Raw genomic sequence first — 25,771 nt, 5'->3', positions numbered from 1 at the left:
CCATCTACTTGGTCTAATAAAAGATATCACCCCTACCACAAGAGTTCTGACTGCTTAATAAAGACTGTTACTTTCATCTAGTAAGAGCAGAATAGATCAAGGCATAGATCAAATTGGCTGTACCTGTGAACATGACAGAAGCAATTTATTGAATCAACAAAGTTTTTTTCTGAGATTTTTTTTACCTTAGAAAAATCTAATTTTCAAAAATTTTCCCTGTTCTACATCATGGTGAAATATTTAGAAAATCACCACAAATTAAAAAAAAATATATAAAATCTTTTCACATCAATCAAAATATTTTGTTTGGAAAAATTTTAAATGCTTTGTTATGATTTCAAATATCTTTTTAGTTTTAAAATGTTACGATAGTTTTTTTAAGTTATCATGAATAAAAAGATGGAATTTTTTTCAAGTGTTAAAACACCCTCATTTGATGATTTTAAAAACTTTTCAAAAAGTTTTTTCAAAATTTGAAATTCACGAAAACCTATCCTTTCCTGGCAAATCAACTTTTTTGATGGAAAAATGTATCAGTGAAATATTTTGACCAGCTTTAGTGCTATACAGAGATTCCTTCTGGCCAATTCAAGAACGTAACTAAAACCTGAAAGTCCGTTTTTCATGAAAGTAGTTGGCATCACCTTCTTTCTTTGAAGGTAAAGAGAATAAAGAGAAGGAAGAATATCCTAAAACCCAGAAATAAACCTTTATGTTTGCCATCAACAGTAACTTTAATGACCTCAATGTCTTCTAGGTAGTTTCATGACACTCAAATTATACTTAATTAAGGATACATTAGAATAATTAATTTGCCCAGTTATAATACCTACTTGAAACAGATAAAAAATATGCCATATGTGCAAATTGTTAGAAAAGTTTTATTCTTCTTAGTAAAGTATAATGCTTTGGCAGGCAAGGGAGCATTAAGATGCTCAGCTGACAAGCTCCTAGTCACTTAATTTTCAGAAGCTACTTAAAAGTCTGTCAAAATTGGATGGCATACCATATTTCACAGTATACAGGTCAACATAGTATATAGGTTGACCCCTGGCTTTCTGATTTGAAAGGTAAGGATTTTCATAGGCATGGTGCATAAGTCAGGGCTGGGATCAGTGCTTGGCTGGTGTGGCCCCATTCCCTGTGAGTGGCACTGTGGGTGCCGCTCGCAGGGGGTGGGGCCACGCCAGTGAGTGCCAAACAGTGACAGGGGAGAGGGATGCACCAGCCAAGCACTAAACCTGGCCCTGTCTGCTGTGAGCTGCCAAACACTGAGCCCAGCACTGCTTGCAGGGGATGAGGCTGGGCTCAGCATTCGACTGGTGCAGCCCCTTCCCCTACGAGCGGCGCTGGTGCAGCCCAGGCAGCGCCACTCACAGCGGATGGGGCTGTACCAGCCGAGCACTGAGCCCAGCCCCATCTCTGATTTTTTGATGTGGCACGGTATGCAAGTGGAGTTTGATTTTTAAGACATAAAAATTGCGTTTCAAAACCCAACTTATACACTGTGAAATATGGTAATGTAAAAAGCTTTTATTTGGGAATACTAACTACAAGGAGATCACTTCTTCAGTAAAGATCACTATGAAGATAACTTATTCAGTAAAAAACCAAACAAACCCAGCAAGTGAATAAAAGGCAAATTTAGAATGAAGATTTTTAAAGTACAAAATAAAGTAAGCCTAAAGTCGTTAGGTAGCAATAGCTGTGTACTGAGGAAGAACTTGTGCCTGAGAATGCTATAAACCAAGCCCTGGAAAACAGGTCTGTAACAAAATTCCAGAAACAGCCCTCCTCGTCTTGCACCTAAATTCCATAAACGAGAAAGGCCATATAATTAAAAACACAGTAATTGTTAGCAGCTAAGATACCAGCAATGGAAGACATCATCTTCACACGAAGTACAAATTACGGCTCTCATATACACAGACCGAGTTTTAGCTTCAATTTGCACTTACAGAAAATCAAATAAAATGTTATGCATGACTTCATCCCTTGAGTATGATACCCTTAAGTCAGAGGTAGTACTCTTTGACAGCCTTAGGGCACTGCTGAGAGAGAGCACTGATTTGCTGGCATATGGCACTGCATGCCTGCAGCTACACTACTTCTAGGTCAAGAGGTAGCCCACCAAGAGCAACAGTGTGTTTGAGGGTGCTCCTGCCTGGCCTTAGACGTTTGTGGTATAGATATATTATGGTATAGATTATCTCAACTATAATGTTGAGATAATGGTGAGATGAATGGTGGAGAAAGAAGAGCAAATAATAAAAATCATACAAACCTCTGATTGTACATGCCCCGGAAGTTATAATTTGCTCTATAGCTTGGGAGTGGCTTTGGATCTAGTGGCCTATAGATGGCAGGCTCTCCCCTTTTCATAGCCAAACCGTTTAGCTCCACAGTTGGAGTTATACTGCCTGTAAAAAATAATAAGAGTAAACATAAAGCACTTAAAAAGTTAGCCATGCAAGACATACGTTCACTGATGTCAATTAAGGAGATGTCTGTGTACATAATTATCTCAATTTTAAAATTTTAAAAAAAATTAAAAGCTGCATCAATTTCTCTGTAAAATGGAGATATAAATCCAAATGTAATCACAAAGTGTAACCAAGCATTCAAAAAGAATCTTAAATCTTCTCTTAGCAATTTCAGCATATTAAATTTAACAAACGAGATTAGAAAGTGAGCAAACTGGCTATTTATCTCTGAACAACTGTGAAAATGCCGGTGATATACCCATAAAGCTTTCTGAAACTGGTACAAAGCTACAAGTTTCACACTGCTTTTCACTAAATGCTATTAAATAATATGAAAACAAAAATAAAGGAAATCTATTTCTTATACAACAAGCTCACAAATAATGAAACAAAATAATTATCTATTACCAGTAGCAAACATTAATAACAAGATCAAAAGTCAAGATAATCAGTTCAGTTGCAAGAGATGACAGAGTAAATCTACAACTAAAATTAAGAGAAAAATCTTTATTTTGATAACTTATAAACTGGACATTAAACTTTTAAAGATTTTGTACCACTATAGCTACCTACTGGCCAACAGGTTCAAAATGGAAACAAACAGCTGCATTTGTGATCTCCAAAAGTCAAATGTGAAGCTGCGAGCAGTCATAAAATGCCTTATTTGAAAATCAAATCTATACAGACACTCAAATTGTTTTACTATTGGAGTCCTTCTCTCTACTTAGGGAAAACCTGCATCTGGCAAATTAAAATGAAGGTATATTTCCTTTCTTGAGAACAGAAAACTCCAAAAGGAGTTTGGATGTTTCCACCCCATTTAAAATTAAGTTAACGGAAGGATCTAAAATGATGTTTTATGTGATGGATTAATTAATCCATACCAAAAACACTAACCATGGACATATCAACCAGTTATTCAGGTTTTAGATAACAATGCTGTGGACTTTAGGCATTACTTGCACAAAACTTCTATACATAAATCTGATGGGGGTGGTTCTAAGTGAGGACTGCATAACTGGATTCTACATAACTAGAAATTGAACTATGCCGGGGATGGCAATTATTCTGGGTGGAGGGCCACTTACTGAGTTTTGGCAAGCCACTGAGGGCCGCATGATAGGCAGCCAGGGACAGACAAATATTAATTTTCTAAATTTTTTAGGGGCCCCGCAGGCTGGATAGAATTGTCTGGCGGGCCGCATCCAGCCCCCAGGACGCATTTTGCCCACCCCTAAGCTATGCAATAAAAATATAGATAATCAATAGATCACAAGATGCCTATGCTTCTAGAGATAATGTCTTAAAGAAAGACGAGTGACATATAAACTATGTTCAGTTTATTTTTTCAGCCTTTAATGGATATCTTTTTCTTATTCATTTTCTCAACCTCTTTTCAATTAAAAAAGAGGACGGGCCAAAACACTTGTATCCGCGTGTTAAACCGCTAAGTCAAGAGCTAAATCTGAGGCCCTCTCTAAGAGACATCACATTGACTGACATCAGAAGAGGTTCAAGCCCCAAGCAACTGGGACTGAAGGAGTGACAGAATAGTGCGCACATCCCAAAAACAGCAAGAGATGTAAAATAATACCTAACCTTTTTCTGAAACAATCCCTACCAGCCAATGCTCAGGAAACTATGGATGAACTCTTGAGACAAATCTGTCTAGCCCTCCTCAGACAGAGAAAGGGTTACTTACAAAAAGGGTCCCTCAGAAAGTGGTTCACAAAAAGGAAATAGGTAAAATGTGAAAAGAAACAAAGGGATCCTTAAAACAAATAAAGAGCTTTTCCCTTTTAAACTGGTACCTTGTATATAACCAAGTAGAGTTAAGGGAAAAAATTCTATCAAATAATTTTATCAAATAAAAAGCTGCAGAGCAAGTCACTGAACAGAGGTTGTGAACTGTTTTCTTAAGTACAGCAGCATATGCTACATGCATTGTGTGTGACTCAAAGTAAAGGTCATGTGATTCCATAAATGTCCTTTTGCTTATTCAAATAACTACACTGAAGAAATATTTTAGGTTACGAAGCAGAAAATCTATTAGGTAGGAACCTATCTACAGAAGGTTTCTGTGCCCAGATTTCCTACTGAACTTTCAATGGCATTTTATTGGAGTAAATTGGGTAAACTGGCTCTTACTGGAAAACAAGTTTAAAAATTATTTGTTAGCTTCAGTATTTTTACTGGAGTAAAAATGGTCACTTCAATCAGTTATTTTGTGCCTGGCTATTGTTGGCCACAAATGGCTTTTATCTTGCTATCAAAAACTAAGTCTTGTAAAAGTATGAACATGCTGTTCAGCAGTCTCTGGTATGACAGATGAAAAGAATTACCATGCGTATTTACTATTAGAGTCTTAATTTTATGATGTTAACCTTAGTATAGATCAGCTCATTCCCATCTTCCCGATCTACCAGGACCTACTATAAAATTCCCCATAAAAAAGCGAATATGTCAAAGCCAAGTATATTAAAAATATATTAAAAAGAAAACAAGCCTCATCTCATACCTGGGTTATTGTTAACATTATTTTTGGGTGGTCTAGGAGTTGGTTTGGGAAGGGTTGTTTCATTCAAAGCTTTGCTAGCAGCAGCATGTTGAGCCTTTTTAATACTGCTTCCTTCAGCTTCCCATGTCTGCTCGCCAAGAGTCAGCTGTACTGTGAACATCTTCAAAAACAAAGAACAGGTAAACACTAGGAAGATTATTACCAATGTCAAGATTATTATAGAAAATTATATTATGTTTGTTTATTTGTTATAAAACTTTATACAAATGCAGACAAATTCTGCATAGGGTTTACATTAAAGCTGCTGGGTTCCTAAGCCTATCAGGGGGTTACATTTGTCCTCTTTCAATATAAAAAGAAAAAAAAAGCATAACTTTACACCAGCTGTCACAAATGAAGAGTTGTAAGATTTGGGAGCAACAAGTGTATCAGTCTTCTATTTTTAGGCATATAAAAATTAAATTTATGAGCTTGACAGCCTTGAACCAGTCATTCACATTGGTGCGAAGTGGGTGCAATGTGCTACCAAATGAACAGTATCGTATTATAGCTGTTTTTCATGGCTATTCCCAATTCAAGGCAGTGAAAAATCAGCTCTGAAAGTATTATTCTAATTCACTTCATCTTCCAAAAATAAAGCATGTTGGAGTAAAAGCCACAGCAACCAATGTACCTGTTTAACAACATAAAACATATAAGAATAAAAAGTTTTGCCTTTTAAATTAAGATTTTTAACATAAGTTTGTCAATTAAGTTCAGGAGAAAAATAAATATAAGAGAATTGGCTATTGACCAATTCTAACAATCAAATATCAGCAATAAAGAACTGTTCCAAGCAAGCAAATTATCAAAAAAGATTATCCAAGCTTTATAAACCATGAAAAAAAATTATTAAAGTATATTTAAAATATGAAACAATATTTCCATTGTGAGGATATAATAATATTTGTGCTCTGCTTAAATTTATGCAGCTTAAAATTAAATTTTAGCTTTCTGATGACAGCATGCTTGCTCAATGAGCATACTACCTTTTTGGAGATTCACAGATTTATACACAGCTGAGACTAAATGTGAACTAAAGTGCTGTTTCACTGGTTAGTTTATCCAGGTATTTTTAAAGTGAGTTCAATTTGATAGACCATGGGTAATATATTCAGAGTTGCAATGGATGTGGCACTTACAAAACATATACACATGCTCTCAAACACGGCTGAATGTTTATCTAACAGTCCATCTTGATATTACATTTATATTAGCAGGCAGATTGAATCCGCAAGTGCATTTTCTTCTAAGCCCAGCTTTAAAATGTGCCCCTATACATAACTGAGAATCTTAGCTTATGTCCCAGAATTATAACTCCTCTCAGCTCTAATGAGAATTACTGACAAAAAAAAAACAAAAACAAAAACAAAAAAACCCTCCAAAAACCCCCAAAACTGTCATTAACTTTGTATTCTATTAAACACAAATAGTAACAGAATGCTAACTATGGATTAAACTTTCATATGCTTATTTTAAGATATTGACCAGCCAATAAACACCATTTTTACATAAATTTAATATATGTATGTACCCTCATTGTCAAAAGAACTTAACTGTTTTTTTCCTGGACCTACAGTTTACATATTCTGTACTATATAAGAATGTATCAATGTAAGACGTTTATAGAAGACTGTCTCAGATTCCTGTGAAAAGATATCAAGTTGGTAATGGTCTTCTTCCTAATCTAGATATTCTCCCTTTCTTTCCCTCTCTATCCAACACTCCTGGTGTTATGCTACTAGAATTCAAAATAGTAAAGGGTAAACTCAGTAAACTGCCATAGCTGCAGATCCAACTTTTTCATTCAGCAGGTTTAAGCCCCTCCTATAGAAACCTTCTACAAAAAATGAAGAGGAGATGGACATTTAATTAGAGAGAAAACTAGGCAAAAAACCCAAAGTTTAAAATAGTAAATTAGAGTCCAGAAGTCTGGAAGCCCCAAAGCTGAAGGTTTTGCAACGGGTTGATATGCATTATGGGTAATATTCTGATTTATTTCCTAAATCTAATTTAATTACATGAGGTCAAGAACCTTGAAATGGAAATCTTGTCACACTTTGGGGTTTCACTCCACTGTCTTTACAGAGTCAGTCTCCCTCAGCCCTCAAGAATCTTTCCGCCTCTATAGGGTCTGCTATATCTTTGTGGAGAGCTTTCTCTCCTCTCCCTATCTTTCCAGGGGCTGAGTTGCTTAACTCCCTCCCATTTCCTTGCACCACTGCCTAATCTACTTTTCCTTTCCTCTTTATTACAGTGTATTTCCTAAGACCTCAATTACATGGAAGCATGGGGCAAGTGGAAATTTCGACAACCTGATTCAGATTAAGAAGCTCCATAAGCATATTTCAGGATCTCGAAGGCATTCCAATTTGCTTGCACTAAAGAACACAGGTATGGAAGGCACTGTTTCCACTCACACCCTGATAAGGCCCTCTGAAGTGGCAACTTCTAAAAATCATAACTAGATTACAAGGGAATTCCTGCTTTCTGGCAGCTTAGACGTCATTTTCCTCCTTATGTCCGATCTCACAATGGTTGACAATAACTTGCTCAAAAAAGAAAAGCAGAATAACTAATACAGGAAACACAGGATTTACTACCACTTCTGGCCACTGTTCAAGTCTGGCAACAAATGCCTCTAAAATTTAAGAAAATAATGTGAAGTATGCTATGCAGGAAGTCCCATGATAGGGAACACAAGTTACATGTTTTGAGGGTGTAAGTTTCTTTTTTTTGAAACAGAGACTTTGCTTTGTTTAGTATATATTACCAATTGTAGAGCATCATGTTTAGTAGTAGCACTATATACACCACAGGTTACAGTGTCATAAAACCTTGCGTATACCTGCTTACTGTGGCCAAAGCTATGCAGCTACCAGCTAGACATGATCTCCTCAAGAAGGCAAAGAGAATCAAAGATTCTGTTATTAAGATCATTAATGTTATCTTTGGTTCTTCTTCACATTCCTCCTTTTTATATTTTAGGTCTAAACTTAAAAGCCTAAGTCTTCTGGGTAGTAAGCTAGTCTGCAAAGCGTCGAGCACACTAATTATAAATAAGTAAGTAGTAAGTAGACTAAAAGATGCACTTATAGTCAACATAGCTCCGCTTTAAGAAATTGTACACCTGAGCATCTGCGCAGAGGAGCTTCAAAAATTCTACGTTCTAAAAGAAACGCAGAATCTTCAGGCACTACCATTAGTCTCTGTTGTGCTAACACTGGGATTCCTAAAAGCAACTGTGGCCAAAGATACAAAAATCTAAGATAGACCCCAACTATTCATCAGCAGCAATTTTGTAAAAATATTAAAATGTACATATATGAACTATTTTGCACCTTGATGTGTTTTTGATCTCTTGTATACAGAAGCAGCACAAGAGAACAATGTAATCAGGAGAACTGACAGTGAAACATTTGAAGCACACAGCAGATGTAATGGGAGAAAAACAGAAATAGCAAAAAGCCATTCTAAGTGCCTTCTGGGAAGGGCAGGATGTTTTCAACTTGAGGACCTTCTGATTCGCCATGCCCTGCACCAAAGGCCATCATATTTCCACCACAGCAAAGCAAGAGCGAATCAGCAAAGTCAGAAAGGTAGCACTTTGCACACACTTTATTGGGCAAATTATACAAGGTGCAGCAGAGACTCAAGTGCAGAAGATGCACAGAACTTCCTAGGAAAGGTGAACCAAATTGTAGGATTAGATTCAATGTAATTAACAAGAATTTTCTCTGCCAAACTTCTTTCCTCTGAAGATGCAGACTAAAGAGAAGATGTTTCTTGAGTATATTTTTTCTCTGGAACTGAATTTTTCCATCATGTTTCTCACGAGTTTGCTCTCATGAAGAACGAAATGAAAATCCTTTCATGTCAGTACATACCTTAAGAAACCACCTTCATTTCTTACAGATTGTGGATGGATAATAAAACAGGGTGCGAGAACGGTCTAAAATTAATGGCCAGTTCATTATGCATTTTAACGTATTATATTAGGAACCATATCACAGTGGGGCTCTAGGGCTAAGCACAGACAATCAAAAAGCCCAAAGCTGAATCAATTCAATTTTCACAGGTTAGTCTAAGCTGCATAGATTGAACTGATAAACAAATGAACACACATACACTTTTGATTCCAGAAATGCAGCCACATGCCTGCAGAGGCTCAGGCCAGAAACCAGGAGGTGCTAAAGCAATCCTCCCTGCCTGGCCAGAACAGACAGCTTGAGCCAAGGCTAGCCCACCCACCCTGGAAAGTGTTGGGGGAGAAAGGGTTGCAAGGGGAGGTGCAAAGCATCCTGAGATGCTCAGGCACTGAGAGTTAACTTGAATCTGGAGGGGACGTGGGACAAAAGTTCAATAAACCATTTTAACCTAAATCAGTTAAGTCTGATACTATAACCATCCAGGTTTATCTTAACCAGTTTCAGCCATTTTGAAAGTGGTTTATGTGCACTGAACTTCTATTACGTTAAAGATTTGAACCAGTTTCCGGTCACTTGTATCAATTTTGTGTGATTTCTGTCCCTAGCCCAGAAGGTTACACACCATTTAAAGGTAAATAAAGTAATAAATATGTTTTGCTTTAAAAATCACATCTACGTAAACTAAACCAAACAGATTAGTGATTACAACAAAATAGAAAAAGACCAGCCTAGCAACTGGTCTTCACAACTATTAGCAATACTCTGCACTACAAGAAAAGATGTGGATGGATTTTGCTGAGGCAGACCACTCAGGCTTGGAGAGGAAGGTATGCTTTAGGCACCTCACCACTGAATGATTAGGGAAGGTCTTGACAGATTCTGAAAATACATTTAAGAGAAAAGATGAAGGCCAGCAAGCATGACCTCTATAAGTAAGGCAGAGATATTGAAAATGGTCCTCAGTGCATCACCAGGGACACAAAAATATTTCCTTAAAGCATGACAGAAAAAAAAAGCAAACCACAATAAAAACCAAAGCAAAAACAGGAGAGACCCTTCATACTATAAACCTGATTGTATTCAAGAAGCGCACTTATCTAAACCATGATATTATCTGTTCAGAACTTAAGATATGGTTCTTATTCTGGAACTGGAACCTTACCTTGGCATGAGCAGGCCCTCTTTCATTCAGAAGTTTATACAGAGGTTGAATTCTATTGAAACGGGCTAACTCATTTACCAGACACATTGGAGTTTTCTCTTTGGGGTTTGCCATGTTATCTTGGAGAGGAGCTGTAAATAAAGAGTCTGTAAAGTTTTTGTGGAGTAACACATTCTTCATTTACACTTCGTAATACTTTGCACAAATAGTATGCTTAGTAAGGCAAAATATTTGGCTAAAAAAATTCTGCTAAATACAAAAGTATTTAATGACAAAAAGGTTTCAGGACATTAAAACTGCATTTTAATAATACGTTTACATACTATTTACATATTTATAATTTTAATATATATTTTTATTTGACCATTTCAATGTCAATCAAAATTTAAAAAAACTAATAAAAAAATCTCCCTTACAAGGAGGTCAGTATTTGAAAACACTTACATATTCTACAGACATATTCTGTTTGTTCTATGATGTTACTGAAAATTAGTCTCGTATTATTCTTGAATGGAATGAACTGCCCTCTCAGTATAATTTCTAAACACTTCTAAACAACTGTGAGTAGCAAGAAGTCTGCAGAATACAAACAGCTGATGAGTCCCTTCCTCGTTTTACCCTCTTTCTTTCAGACTGTCTTTCAGTTCTGACTGCTACAACTAAAGTGACTCTATGCACAACTTTTTGCTTTCATCCTTTCATTCCTTCTAGGAATTCTCTCATGTTTTCCTAAACCTAGTCAATGTACGTGCTGTACATTTCTTTAATATTTTATCTTCCTATTACTACTTTCATCTCTTTCGTATCTATCCCTAACAAAAACATCTACTGCTCACTTACTTTCTAGGGTAACATTCTACTGCATTTTATATTCAATTGAGAATAGGAACTACAGCATTTATTAGGCTACAAAGGAAACACCATTTGCTGCCAAATAGACTGAAAACATTCTGTTCTAGGAAAGGAAAATACACTTGGATAATTTCCTGCAGTACTATAACTACTTAATAAAAGATATAGTCAAGAGGTGGCAAAATAGGTATGTTCGTTTCTGGGGCCCCTTATCACATAAAAACACTCTACTGTAAATCTGAATTCAACTAAAACAAAATTCAGTAAACAATCTTTTTTAGATAAAATGTTTTTCTATAGAATTTTGTACCTTTAGTTTTATTCTCTTTAGGACCTAATGCATTGCTATTATAAACTGACTGGGTGGATTCACTTGCACAAGAAAGAAAATATATCCAAAGCAAACATCTCCTTACCTGGTGAGTTGCTAGAAGGTGCAGAATCTACAAGGCCAACTGTAGGACTGTTACAGCCAGCAGCTGATTCTGAAATGGATCCATTCATTGATGACTGAAGACCCAGTGAATTTGTAGTCGTTACTGATGGGGGTAGCACCACAGGGGACAGGGGAGGTCCAGGAAGATTTGCTGGGGTCTGCATTTTAACTTGTGCCATTGCTTATCACTGCAACAAACAAAGATTTATGAGCAAAATGCCTTAATCTTCTTGGAAGCCAAAATAGAAAGGTTGATATTAAGTAATACTTTACACTGCTATGGCAACTTTCAAGCAAGGATCACAAACCTGTTTGCAAACATTAATCCCCCTTTTACAGATAAGAAAACTAAGGTATAGTGATGCTGTGTGCATGGGCAACTGGTGCCTCCTGAGTCTGCAGGGGGCACCAGTGGCAGATCGCCGAACCCAGAAGTGCCAGTGGCAAAACCAGAAGTGCTGCTGGCACTTCTCTCAGTGCCCCCACTCCCTGGCCAGCAAGGGCAAATCTCAGGGGGTGCACGTGCTCCCCAGTCTCCCCTCTACGCATCGTCTATGGCTATGCAATTTGGACTAAGCCATGTGGCAAGGCTATGGCAAAGCTCAGAGTACAATCCAGGCTCCTGGCTCCAAATCCATGGCTTAACCATCAGACCACCATTTCTGAGATTCAGTATGAAAAGTTATATTAGAAGAAAATTCATTTTCTGGTTTTTCTGGGGACATTGTCAGTGCTGTAGCTTTTTCAGTGGCCAGTGTCTGCCTATGTAATTTGCTTCTACAAAAGCCTATTCTTATAACCCTGACCTCATGGGCTAGGGATAGAGATTCAAAAAGCCTGAGCCTAAATTGATTCAATCTTTGCAGGTTAGTCTAACCTGGCTAGGCTGAACCAGTCTGGAACTGTACAGATGTCCCAGAAATGCAGGCACATGCCTGCAGTGGCTCAGGCTAGAAGCCAGGGGGTGTTAGAGCAGCCCTCCATCCCTTTCCACAGTACTGAGCTGAGGGGGGCATGGCCAGCCCCAGCAGAATGCTCTGATTAGGGATGGGTTCCCCCCCACTTTTGTGACCAGCTCAGCAGGGAACTGATAACAGTGTTTATCACCCCTTACTCAGTGTTTATCATCCCATTAAGAAAACAACAGAGGGACATTACCAGCTACCTGTTGATTCTGCCTTTGTCCTCTCTGCCACAACACGAACCATAGCCAGCATATGGTCTGCTAGTTAATGCTGAGAGGTGTCTGTGTAAAGCAGAGAGGATGGAGAACCCTGCTTAGCAAGAAGTGGGGAGAGGAGGAGGTGAGCAGGGGGAAGCTAGGCAAATGCCTGCAGTCTCTGCCAAGCTCCAGCCAGGGAACAGAGGGGAGGGGCCAGCTCTACTGTGGAGCAGAGAGCTCCACCCAGCCCAGAGAGCACGCAGGATGCTGGGGGAGTCTGGTTTAACTTAAACCAGCAAGGGGTCTGGGATGGACATTGCATAAACCAGTTTTACCCAAATCAGTTAAGTCTGATACTACATTCAACCAGGTTTATCTCAAACCAGTTTCAGCCATTTTCAAACTGGTTTATGTGTACTGAACATCTGTTCTGCTACAGGTTTAAACCAGTTTTTGATCACTTAAACTGGTATATGTGTAATGTCTGTCCCTAGCATTGGTGACAAAATGAAAGACCCACCTTTTGCCATGGACACAAACAAACATGCCTGGAGAAAGCAAAAAACTCACCACCAACTAATGTAACTCATTACTCTCTTCCTGTTCTTAGACTGGGGATATAAGAAAGAAGACTAGAAGGGCAGAAGGACAAAGCTAAATATTAGACGGTTACTATCTGCCTCCAGACAGTATAGAGAAAAGGAAACAAAGATCTTTGCACACCCACTGACATGGAGCAGTCAAGTTCCCAGATTTCTCAGCATAGTCCTTAAACCAATAGTTAGGGCCTTGACCAGGGAAATGGCAGGCCCTGTATTGTTGCTGTCCCAGGCTTATGCCCCAGTAAAGCCTCTTTTTCTCTGGGTTTATTAATATTTACCAATTTATTTCAAATTACTAGCAGACTGACTCAGAAACCCAAAAGACTGGTGGCTTGGGTACTCAGTTAGGACTCCTGAAACACAGATTCAAACGCTCTAAATCAGGCATAAAAGGGACTTGACCCTGGTCTCCTTCATTCTAGGCAAGTGCTCTAACCACTAGGCTAGTGGCTATTCTGGCATAGGGCATTTATTTTCTGTTTGACTAGAAACACAGTCCCAGAGCTGAGAAGCTGGATGATCAAAGTATTGTTGTATATTTTCATAATAAGCCTTCTATTTTCAGTGACAGTGGTTTTCAGTGGAAAATGCTTTTTGTTGAAAAATTTACAACCAACTAAACTCAGATAGATGGACTGCTGGACCAAAGTATTAGATGTGGCAAAAATACAGCTAGTGCATCACAGCTGTAGCTCAAATGCTGAATCCTACTATTGTTCAGTTAGTGCCTCAAAGCAGAGGTTCAGATAGCAACACTATTTTTTGGTATTTGTCCTAAATTAAAATAGAAAATAAACTAACAACATTAAGATTTCACTGTTTGCCCTTTTTACAAAAATTATGGTTTTAGTGTTCCAAGAATCAAAACTTCATGCAACTGTCCTTTTAAAAGGCAGATGTCAACAAAATGGATTGATATATTTCTAAGCAAATGCATATGCTATCAAAATTGTGAAGGTCCCACTGTCAGCTAACAAAAGGGTGAGCAGTACAGCAAATGAGCGAGTTGCTGTATTATCAGTAGGGTTTAATTCAATGATTGAAATAGGTTGATTGTGGTTAGAAACACTCTTTTTACATCATACACTTTTACTAGATGACCCTGTAATGTCCCTTACAGCCCTATTTCTCCATAATCCTCTGAAAGCTACAGCCAGGAGCTTGTGAATTTCAACTCAGAATGCAAATTAAAAGGTGGGGCTGAGGGTTCCCCCTCTCCAATGTGATACAGCACTTGCATCTGTTCCTGACAGGCTATGAGATGCTGGACTCATGTTTATCCTTAAGTACATAGGCAGTCCTGTTGGAGTGGATGGTGAGTAGGGCTGAGGCCTACATCATACAACCCTACAATCATAGCACTGCAATTTTTACAAGCTATTTCAAAAGTTTGTGGAGGTTCCTAAAATGTCCCAACTCTTTGTTGCCCTCATTATATGTAAAGTTGAACTAAAGGTAGAAAGAATTACTATGCACTTAGATTCTAATTTTACTTTCACTGGTCCAAAGCAGGAGTAAATCACTTGAGTTTGTAAGTGTAAAACTCAGTGTAAATAATATCAGAACGTTTGCTAGATATTCTTATAAAAAAAAAAATCAAACTAATGCAGTACAAACATATACATTACATAAGCTGTTATAAAATATTACTCAAATATGAAGAAAAAGAAAAAGTACTGCAGCTTTTTATAAGGAGTGAAGTGTATACAAGAATAGTTACTTGTATGACAATCAGCTCAGTTACATGAGAAATCACATTTGCATTTCCAGTCTCTTGGGGATTGGATTTTTTTGTGCGTTTTGTTTGCTTTTAGCAGTTTTAAGCTTAATTTTTCTTTTCAGGAAAATGGAAGATAAAAAAAATTAAAATCTAACAATATATAAAAGGACATGAATAGCTATTGAAAAGATAGCATTCAAATAAAATATACAAATAAAGCTTTTTCAGTCTACTGAATCTGTACAAGCCCAGAGGTTCCTAAGGCAGATCTAGCTGTGGGTTTTTGATTCCATGCAAGAAGACAGAAAGACATTTTATAATGATTCTAGACATTTACTATCAACATAAACTAAATCAAGAGAATACCTGGTGATGCGATATATCGTACAAATTTTACCAGGATGACTGATATCTCCAAAATACTACAAGCTAGTAATTCTAGAGAACACCATAAGCAAAAGTTAAGGAAACCTTTATGGCACATCATGCATGGCATCACCAATTTTACAGATGCCACATATCCTACCCCAGGGGTGAGACCTATGAACCACATCTGGGCCACAGAGCTATGTCATCTGGCCCACAGGGTTCCCTGCATCTCTAGAAATGTGGCAAGAGGTGACAGCATTAACTGCCACAGCAATTGATGCTGCTGCTGCTCCTTATCCTGCCACCAAATTTCCAGGCCTGTGAGCCAGACCCAGAGTGCAGAGCTTTGTCATCTGGCCCTTGGGGCTGCCCACCGGGCTGAAAAACTGGCAGCAGGAGAAGTGGTAGCTGCTATGGCTCCAGAAGCCACAGCAGTTAACACTATTGCCAGTCAACTGCAACCCCAAAGGTCAGATGACACAGCTCCGCAGTCTGGATTTGGCTTGCAGACTAGCCTGACACCACTCAGCCAGCCTGCAGGACCAGAAGGGTTAGATGCATTTTAGAATTGATTAGACAAAGATATTTTGGAGTTCCTCCATTTATAAAAGTAAGACTGACATACTAACATAAGTCAGAAATAGGGACCTACTTAATTCGCGATTTTGTGGAAACTGTGAAGTCAGGCATTGTCCATAAAATTCATGAAATTAAAACACAAAACAAAACAAAACAAAAAACTTTACTAAAAAGAAAATGCTGACTCCCCAGTGGGAGAGCAGTGGTCCTCACGACTGCAGTGGCCTGGCCTCACAGCCCACAGGGGAGCCGCCGGTGCAAAGAGCAGCCAAGGTGGCAGCTACCCCCATCCCTCGGATTGGCTGGGAGGGCTACCCATTGTATAGCCACACCCCTCTCTGCCAATAAGCAGTGAAGGGCAGGGCTGCACAATGGACAGCCCTCTCACTCAATCAATGGTGAGGGGCAGGACTGCATCTGGCCCTTGATGGACAACCTGTCACCCAATCAACAGTGAGGGGCGGGTGCACCAGGGCCCTTTAGCCAATAAGTGGTGAGAGGCGGTCTTGCCACAAAAAGGCTGTGAAATCTGCTATAGGTGCTGAGTGGCCTATAAAAATCCCTTAGGTAGATCCCTAGCCATAAGGACTTACAAGGTAAAAATCTTCTAATTTAATGCATTTTAAAGAATCAGGTCTTAAGGTGGAAAGACATGAAATACAGTAAAAAGAAAAATTAAAAATAATGTTTAAACCATTATACATTGGTGTTTTGTGACATAAGTGGTATACACAGGATATATAATTGATACACTTCTTATTAAATTATATTTGGGATAGCTGACATACTCACAGTCCACTACCACAGTCTGTGTTTATAACAAATGGCAGTGATATTCATATGGTAAATACTATTTATGAAGAACCCTTGCTTTGGATCATTAACTAATCCACATTTAACAGGATTTATTCAAATTGTTATTCGTAAATCCACCAAACACAAACTTGTTTCCTACTTTCCCTGAATTGATCTGGCATCAGATACTAGACAGACCATATTCGTATGTATGGATTAGTATTTCATAAACCACAAACTGAGGGGATGATAATGGGCTTTTCTCTGTGGCTGTAGGGGACAGGACTAGGAGCAATAGCGTCAAGATGCAGAAGGGGAAATTGAGATTGAAGATTAGGAAAATTTTGACTATGATGGTGATCAAGCATTCAAACAGGCTACCTAGACAAACTCTGGAATCTCCATCCTTGGAAGTTTTCAAGAGCAAGTTTCAAGACCAGAGGCGCACAATCCCTGACCTAGAGGCCAGATCTATGGAGCCATGTCATCTGGCCTGCAGGATTCCCCACAGGTCAAAAAATTTGGCAGAGGAAGAGCAGTGGCAGCTGCCAAATTTCCCCTGCTGCCAAATATCTAGACCCATAAGGAATCCTGCCAGCTGGACAGCATGAGGCCAGGTCAAGGCAGTGCAGGGCCTGATTTGGACGCATGGGGCCCAATCCTACGTGCCAAACCCACATGGAATTTGGCCCACAGACCACCCTGTGTCACTCATCCAGCCCATGGACCCAAAAGGTTGAATACCACTGGGTTAGACATAGTGGCAGCCGGTTAATAAGGGGTGCTAAGCCCCCCCCCCGCCATTTTCAAAATGACACACAAAAACTGTGTCTGCTAAATAACTAAATAAAAATAACAGTATCGGTAACTGGGAGTATCCAAAACAGCATCAACTGAATTAACAAAGTAAACAAAAGTAACAATAATTTTTTTCTTGCCTAGGTCTGCTAGTAACATAATCAGTGATTATGCTCGTCCACTATGCATACACAAGAAAAAGTTGAGTATGTGCAGTAAGCCCCTTGGGGTGATCTCCGGTGCATGAGCTGTAGAAACACCTGAACAGTTTGAATGGATGGCAATAACCACTTGTTTAAGTGGGCAGCAGGGCGCCAGTACTGATGCCCCAGCCTGGGTAAAGAGCTGTTACCTAGGAAACCACAGGAAACCCCCAACCGTGCCCAGAGAGGGAGGGGAAAGAGCAGGGCCTGATGCTCTTAGTCACCCAAGGCTTGGCTCAGGCTCACCTTTCCTTGGCTCAGGCTCACTTTCCTTCCTCCCTCCAGTGAGGGAGCAGGGAGGTTTGTAGCTGGCCAGGAGCAGGGGGTTTGCAGCCAGGGAGCTGGAGGGTTTGCACCCACCCCATCTGTCTCAGAGTTCATTATCCACACCTGCTTAGACAGTCACTTGGCTGGAATGGTTTAGTTGAGGAGGATCCTGCCTTAAGCAGGATGTCCCTTACAGCCCCATTTCTCTATAATCTTCTGAAAGCTACAGCCAGGAGCTTGTGAATTTCAACTCAGAACGCCACTTAAAAGGTGGTGCTGAGGGTTTCCCCTTTCCAATGTGATACAGTACTTGTATCCGCTCCTGACAGGCTGTGAGATGTTAGACTCATGTTTATCCTTAAGTACATAGGCAGTCCTGTTGGAGTGGATGTTGAGTTAAGCATATGCGCATTTGTAGGGCTGAGGCCTCCATCATAAAACCCGACAATCATAGCACTGCACTTTTTAAAAGCTATTTCAGAAAGTTTGTGGAAGGTCCTAAAATGCTCCAACGCTTTGTTACCCTCATTATGATATGTAGTTTTGAACTAATGGTAGAAAGACAGAATTGTGACAAGGCATGAAGAAACCCATTATTTTAAACCCACTCAGATATATATGGCAGCGTTCTGTAAAAAAAAATTGTGGCTCCATATAGATGTCTTATGTGCATTAATTTGAGATTAATCTAGCACTGACTCATAGCAAAGCCACCTGTGAGCTACATGTTCACATGAAACATATGCCAATAATAATGCTAAACCAGTAGTTCCTGAACTTTTTGGTGCAAACTCATAAAAGCCCTCAATTTTTCTCACAACCTTCATGCTTCTGATGATCAAACTTTTAACTGAAAATACTATTATGGCACATGAGAACTGGTGGTGGCCATAGACCATTCTTTCAGAATAGCTCTTGAAAAAGAATAAAGCACAACATTTGTGTGTTTTATATTATATTATATAAACATCTCTGAAATTTTGTAACTGATATTGATACAGGCTTTAAGGTTACTATAACTTTACATGTACTTAGTTTCTTAAATTTTCTACATTTGAAAGCAAAGCATAGGCAATTCAACAGTTTGTACTATATAGTCAATATTCGTCTTTTCCTGCTGGTGTCCTTTTAAACACTGAACATGTTCTGGATTTTTTCACTCTTGGAAAAAAAGCACATTTATAACATTGTTTCTTATGAGAAAATTGGTTCTGAGTTACAATATTTTAACTTAAGACGTGGTTTTCAGGAACCAATTGTGCTGTAAGTCCGAGGACTGCCTGTACTTTACAAATATTAATGAAATAATCTTATAATAACCTTATGCAACAAATCTATAAAACTACCCAGTAACAAGGATGGTAAAAATAAAACAGACTTAGGCATAGATAACTAGGAAATACAGGAGACCCTAACCATTCGCGGGGGATATGTTAATGAATAAGGCACTGTGTTCATGAATGCTGTCTGCATTCATGAACGCAGTGCCCCCGGCAGCTGGGGGGTGGGTGCACAGCGATGGCAGGAGCCCGGCGGCAGCAAGCGCAGAATTCTCGAGGAGCTCCTTTAAGTGTATTTAAGATGTGGGTTTGGCATTCACGAACATTTGAAACTGCGAATGCCAAACCTGCAAATAGCAAGGGCTTCCTGTAGTCTGAGAGTTGAGAGAGAAATTTGGGAGATACTAAAATTCCCAAATCTGGGCTCAGACCTTAAAACACTACACCCTCTATCTAGACAAGCACTGTCAACCAGGGGCACGCGTACCCCTGGGGGTACTTGAACCAGTCCTAGGGGCTACGCACAGGTGGGTGGAGACGGAGCACTGACCTCCCAGGAGCAGGGCAAGGAAGGTTACACGCGATGGCGGCCACTGCCACACACCAGCCCAATGAACTTCCCCTCCCCGCAAAGGAGCACCGCTGCCCTCACCCAAGCCTGATGAGCTTCCTTGCCCTGCCCCGGCCCTGCTCCTGGGAGGTGGTGGTACTCCATCCCCGCTTCCCTACTCCGTGTCTGGCCACGCACTCCCCCTCACTCCTTCCTTCCCCCACTCGGCATCCAAGCACTGGAAGTACTTAGACTAAAAAAGGTTGAAAACCCTTGATCTAGACCATACTTAGCTCTTTAAGGCCTGGCCTACATTATACTGAAATTCATTCCAGTAACTACATCCACCTAGTCACACTTGCATTGTTATAGTGGCTCTGGTAACCCACTGTAATAGGTATGTTAATACCGTTACACTGCTGTGAAGTTCAGAAATGTCCTTAACACTGACAGACTCTAAAAAGTAGCTATTACTTTAGCATTCTGCTTAATTTTCAGGTTTGTTTCACGGGTCATAGTCTGGAAAGATTTTAATTTCTGTTGTAACAAACAATGATTGAAGTCACTAAAGCTGCAAGATTTAGTGATTCCAGAGTCTTAAAACCTGAAGGTCTTGTTTTCACTATTAACTAATCCATCTGTTAAATAATTCCAGTGAAAAACAGGCAGCAGTTTTGTCCCGTATTAGCAATAAAAATATAGTTTTTCCTTTGTGAAGAGACACCCCAAAGAGTTGGAAACAAAGTATTGTTCTCTCCTCTTTCATTTTCATTTACTTGGTGCATCTGACAGGCCTTGCATGTAACCAGCTTTACTTTCTACATTCCTGTATACAGGCATTCCTCAGACTTACTGGTTCCTGAAAACTGCATCGTAAGTCAAAAGGTTGTCACTTGGAACCAATTTTCTCATAGGAACAATGTAACTAATGGGGGGTTGCTTCCTTTAGGAGAGTGAGGGAGGGATTGCAGCTGGGGCTGGGACTAGGGTTGGGGCAAGCTGCCCAACCGGGACAGGGGGACTCAGGGAGAGAGTGGGGCAGTTCCTGCTGCTGTGTGCAGCCAGTCCAAGAGGGTACAGGGGAGCAGACATTCAATGCACATAAATCAGTTTGAAAACGGCTGAAACTGGTGTGAGATAAACTTGGTTGAATTCAGTATCAGACTTAACTGATTTGGGTCAAAACAATTTATGCAATGTGTCCCAGACCTCTTCCTGGTTTAAGTTAAATCAGAGACCTCCAGCATCCCAGCTACCTTGCAACTCTGTGCGGGGCTCTGCTCTCTGCTCCAGCCCATCAGGGCTAGCCTTGCCTTTCTGCTCCCTGGCTGGAGCTCCCACAGAGACTGCAGGCGTCTGCTTGGCTTCCTCCTGCTCTCCCCATCCCCTCACCATTCCCTGCTCAATTCCCCTCTCCCCTCTGCTAGCATACCACATGCTGGCTATGGTCAGCACTAGCTAGCATACCACATGCTGGCTATGGTCTGTGTTGTGGGAGACAGGAAAAAGGCAGACAGTACAGTGTCAGCTTAGGGATTTTTGGAGCTAATCAACAGGTAGCTGGGAATGTCCCTCTGTTCCTTTCTTGGAAAAAGTTGTTTAAGAAGAGCTTGAACTAATGAGAGAGCCTTTTGTTTTGCTGATGGGCTGATAAACACTGTGCAACTCCCTGCTGTGTAAGTAAATGCTGTGCAACTCTCTGCTGGCTCTGCTGGTCAGAGGAGCAGCGATGGGGGGGGGGGGGGGGGCCCTCCCTAATCAAAGCATTCTGCTGGGGCTGGCCATGCCCGCCTCAGCTCAGCACTGCAGATAGGGAGGGAGGGTTGCTCTAACACCCCCTGGCATCTAGTCTGAGCCACTGCAGGCACGTGCTTCCATTTCTTTAGTGCAGAGGGGATGTCTGCACACTTACAAACTGGTTTAGCCTAGCCAGGTTAGACTAACCTGCAAAGACTGAATCAATTCACACTCAGGCTTTTTGAATGTCTGTCCCTAGCCTTCAGGTCAGAACCCCTGCAAACTGCAAAGAAAAGAAGGAGACAGCAGCAGTGACTGCCTCCAACCCCTGTACAGAACAAGCAATAAGGTGACTAGAAGCTGTGTCCCCAAGTAGATAAATTGGCAGTGAAAGCTGCAGGGCATGTAAGGAGGCAGAAAGTTTCCTCTCACAGGCAGATGAACTGGAGCGAGAAGTATGCCACTAAGCACATCCAGATGACTACAGGAAGCATTTGGATTTCTATGGATGACTCCCCACAACTGCAAGAAATAGGAAACAATGAGTACAGGTGAAGCCCCATGACAGGGTGAGAAATCTTTTCACTTCCCCATCTGCTCTGCTAGGTTAGAAAGCAGCTGAGCTGACCAGTGGGCATGAGAGAGTTTCCCATTACAACCTCCACCACAGGATGGGGAAGACAAACCCAGTAGGCTCGATTGGATACATCTCTACTCTCTGTGTAAGGAAGGCATAACTGGAGCACTTTCACGCACATGCAGAAGTAGGAGTTTATCCTATTCTGAGTCCCACCCATACTACTGTCACACAAAAGAGCACACAACCTTTAGATCTGCAAAGAAGGGTGACATTTTCATTACAGTGATTTCTATTCCATATATTAAAGAAAATCCAAATTGACTGCATCTCTTAGAGTCCCTAGGGCTAACAGTTGCAAATATAAACTTGTAAATGCAGTATGTGTGTGCAGTCTAAAACAACTGCTTGGAGACAGGTGCAAATTGATTCCATTCTTCTCAATAAAGCCAACTGAATCTGGAGGCATAGTAACAGTAATTTGCATAAAAAAATCCAACTGCTCTTGCAATGTAAGGAAACACTGGATTGTGTAAGTAATGCCTGACTAGATAGTTCCAGTGCTCTAATTTTTCCAAAATGACTGTTCTTTGATTTACTAGTAAATTAATAAGTTTTTTTTATTATACATCATAGAGTATTTCTGATATGGTCCCTAGAAGATAATCCAACTAAGAAGCTAGGGTTTTTGAGCCTTAAGAATTAAGTTATTTTATTGGCTTAATTATTCCTAATTTTTACTCACAACCTCCATACAAGGGTGTAATATTGCAGTAGACATAAAACCTAATTTTGTCCTGGAGTTTCCCACGCATACATAGTAAATATTTTCTGTACTTATGCACATGCTGTGCATAAAAGTCATAACCACTGTACATTTTGTTTTCATTATCCTGGTGTTAAATTTAGCAGTTTGTTTTGAGATGACAGAAAACATACAGCTCTGCATTTACTTTTTAAGGAATTGCTAATTCAATCCTCACTGTTCTGTAAAAGAAAGAGATGTTGCAAGAGTAGAAGTTTAACAAGGGTTTGACATAAAATAACATTAAGCAGATGCTAGCTCTGATTACTGACATAATATAAATTGTTTATATTTTTTAAAGTACTCAGAATTGACAAAGTGCATACAAGGTTAGCATGTAAAACGTGTCCTACTGTTGCTGCTATCCTCAGCTCATTTTTTCCAATCCCTCCATTTGCTCATTACACCTGTTTGTTGCACCCTGTCCTATGGCTCAGGTCCTACAAGTTATTGTTGGATCTGTACTAATCTTGTGCACATAAAGACTATGGCATCTTCATGTTGGAATTATAACAATGACTGATTTCAAGGCACCTGTCCTCCCAGAGTAGAATCCAAAGCCTAATGTTCAGCGCCAAGGGTCCTTGTACTGTGCCAAGGGAAGGCTAGGTACCTCAGAAGAACAATCCCAACAACAAAAACCCTCATATGCTGAACAAGCCACACAGAGCTAACCAAAAGAAAACACTAATGGGCACACTTAAATTTCAATCCTCATGAACCACAGGTGCCTGACTCAGAGCTGCAAGGGAAATGCCCCTGTCTACATTAGAGCTAGATGCCAGAGTCTTCTGAGTATAGGCATCTACAGAAATTCATCACAAGAACTGAGCAAGAATCCCTTAAAGATAAAGATGCAAGACGATAGAGAAAATAGGTGATGCTGCCCATACCACTAATTTTCTCTGTAATACCCCAAGTTACAGCATTTTCTCAGGAACTGGGAGACCTAAGCTTCAGAAAGTCCTCAGCCTGATGGCATTCAGTTCCACCTCTCCTATGTATCGGGTAGGCAGGTGGGAAATGCTGAGTTTCAGTCCCTGTACTTCAGATAATTACTGCTTTTTATTCAATTACTTACTGTAAAATGCATAAAAAGTCCTGGTAGCAGAGACCAGAGCCTAGGACTCCTCAGACCTCCCAGCAGTGCTCTAATTAGCAGTCTAGGAGGCCACACTCCCTAGATTGCTTTCTGGTCCAGAAAAAATTGCTCTCTGCTGTGTAGTGTCCCAGCATCAACAAAAGGATGACACCACCCAGCCAAGTTATGGTCAAATAATTAGGCACTCTCCTGACAGGTGAGAGTTGGGCTTGAGTCTATTCTGTAGAAGGCCAAGACCCAAGTGTTCGCTCTCTGGAGGAGTGCTCTAATCACTAGACCTTTGGACAAAAGGCAGGCACTTCCTCCTCCTCCAGCTGTGCTTTTGAACGACAGTGGCCACGGCTGCTTTTTGTGTGTGATAGCTATATGGAGAGCCTGTCTACCAGACTGGTCTCAGTGCCTTGTTCCTGGACCTCTGTGTGTCTTAGGTAAGAGCTAGGCCAGTGGTTCTTGGGGTGATGCAAGACACCCTCAAGGGTACTGCAATACAGAAGCCACCACTGCTGCCATGTATAACTGCCCCACATGCATGCTCCTGCATTAGGGATAGCTACTTATCTATCTGCAGTAATTCCTGGTCTGACACTTCCATGTGCCCCCTCCCTTAATCCTCCTGGAAACAGAGGCACGCAGAACCGTTCCACCCATTCACCTCTGTTCCTGGAAACAGTGTGCAGGGTCAGACTAGAAAAGGCTGGAGCATGAGCTTTTCTGCCTGCTTTATGGTTATCAGAGAGCCCTAATGCAGGAGTGAGCACACAAGCCACAGCCCTTCCTGGTCTGGCCATGCAGCAGGCATGTGGGGCAGTTTTACCTTGAGGCAACAGCACCTGATTGAGAAATACTTATGTAAGCTGAGAACAGTGGTTCTCAGCTGGGGATGCTGCCACATTTAGAAAAGTTGCAGAGATGGGCCTGGACACTGAAAAGGCTGAGAACCACTGAGCTAGGCGTTCAGATCCTTGGATCATGACAATCCTGGGCACGCATAAAAGGGAAAACTGAAGGCACCAACCATCGTCAGCATGACAGGCACTTCCAGGATTAGGTGGCCAATAAGAGGGTTTTTTTGGAGTGCAGTTTTGGATACAGGCAACAAATGTCTGACTTGTTCTTGCTCTAGGTGCCCAAGTCCTTACTTAGACATGGCCTCAGTTCCTTGGGATCCTGGAGAAACACTGTGCCTTACTACAGGTTTCCCTCGATTTATGCGGTTTTGCTCTTATGTGATGACCCTTTTGTACCCGAAATTTGTTATATGCGAGGTAAATTCACATATATGCAATCAGCATAGGCTTGGAGAATGCTGCATAAATCAAATGAGCATAAAGTAAACCTAATTTATAATGTAACAAATAGGGATAGATTCCCTTGTTGGCTGCTTCTAGGGCTGCCTGGGGTGAGTGTGGACAAGTGGAGGCCTGGGCGGCACAGGGTGCGGCACTCACCCCAGCCCTGGCTGCAGCGGCCCTGGGAGCTGCTGGTAGCCAGTGGGCTGCACTGTGTCCTGAACCCTGCAGGGTTTTGCCTGTCCCCACTCACCCCCAGCTCCTGCTGCAGCTGTCCCAGGAGTGGCTGATGCCAGCTTTCTGTAGCCGCTGGGCTGCACTGTGCCCTGGTGCAGGCAGCTGGTGCTGGCAGCACCTGGGGCCACTGCAGCCAGGGCTGGGGTGGAGACAGGCAGAGCACCGGGAAGAGCCTGGGGTCCCTGAGCCTGTAGTGTCCACCGGCCCCAGTCTGCTCTCATCCGGCTGTAGGCAGCTGCCTGCCCCCTCTGCAGACCTGGGCGCAGCGGACGCCGGCTGC

General features: G+C 40.8%; 1 protein-coding gene across 3 annotated transcripts in view; it reads right to left on the bottom strand.

The window, feature by feature from the left end:
* The window catches only part of STAU2 (staufen double-stranded RNA binding protein 2), a 312,705-nt gene that overhangs the window by 223,174 nt on the left and 63,760 nt on the right, over positions 1-25,771 (bottom strand). For 2 of the 3 annotated variants that reach the window (XM_025200181.1, XM_025200187.1), the window contains exons 3-6: positions 11,400-11,607; positions 10,132-10,262; positions 5,002-5,161; positions 2,285-2,420 (exon numbers count right to left, since the gene is read on the bottom strand). In XM_025200181.1, the coding sequence (XP_025055966.1) occupies positions 2,285-2,420; positions 5,002-5,161; positions 10,132-10,262; positions 11,400-11,598 (626 nt within the window). In that variant the 5' untranslated portion in view covers positions 11,599-11,607. Of the gene's footprint in view, positions 1-2,284; positions 2,421-5,001; positions 5,162-10,131; positions 10,263-11,399; positions 11,608-21,913; positions 22,268-25,771 lie in introns of those variants that run through there. The other variant, XM_025200170.1, reaches the window with a different exon arrangement.

Source organism: Alligator sinensis, unplaced genomic scaffold, assembly GCF_000455745.1.
Source record: "Alligator sinensis unplaced genomic scaffold, ASM45574v1 scaffold71_1, whole genome shotgun sequence".
NCBI classification, from domain to species: Eukaryota; Metazoa; Chordata; order Crocodylia; family Alligatoridae; genus Alligator; species Alligator sinensis.
This window is presented reverse-complemented; position numbering and strand designations above follow the sequence as displayed.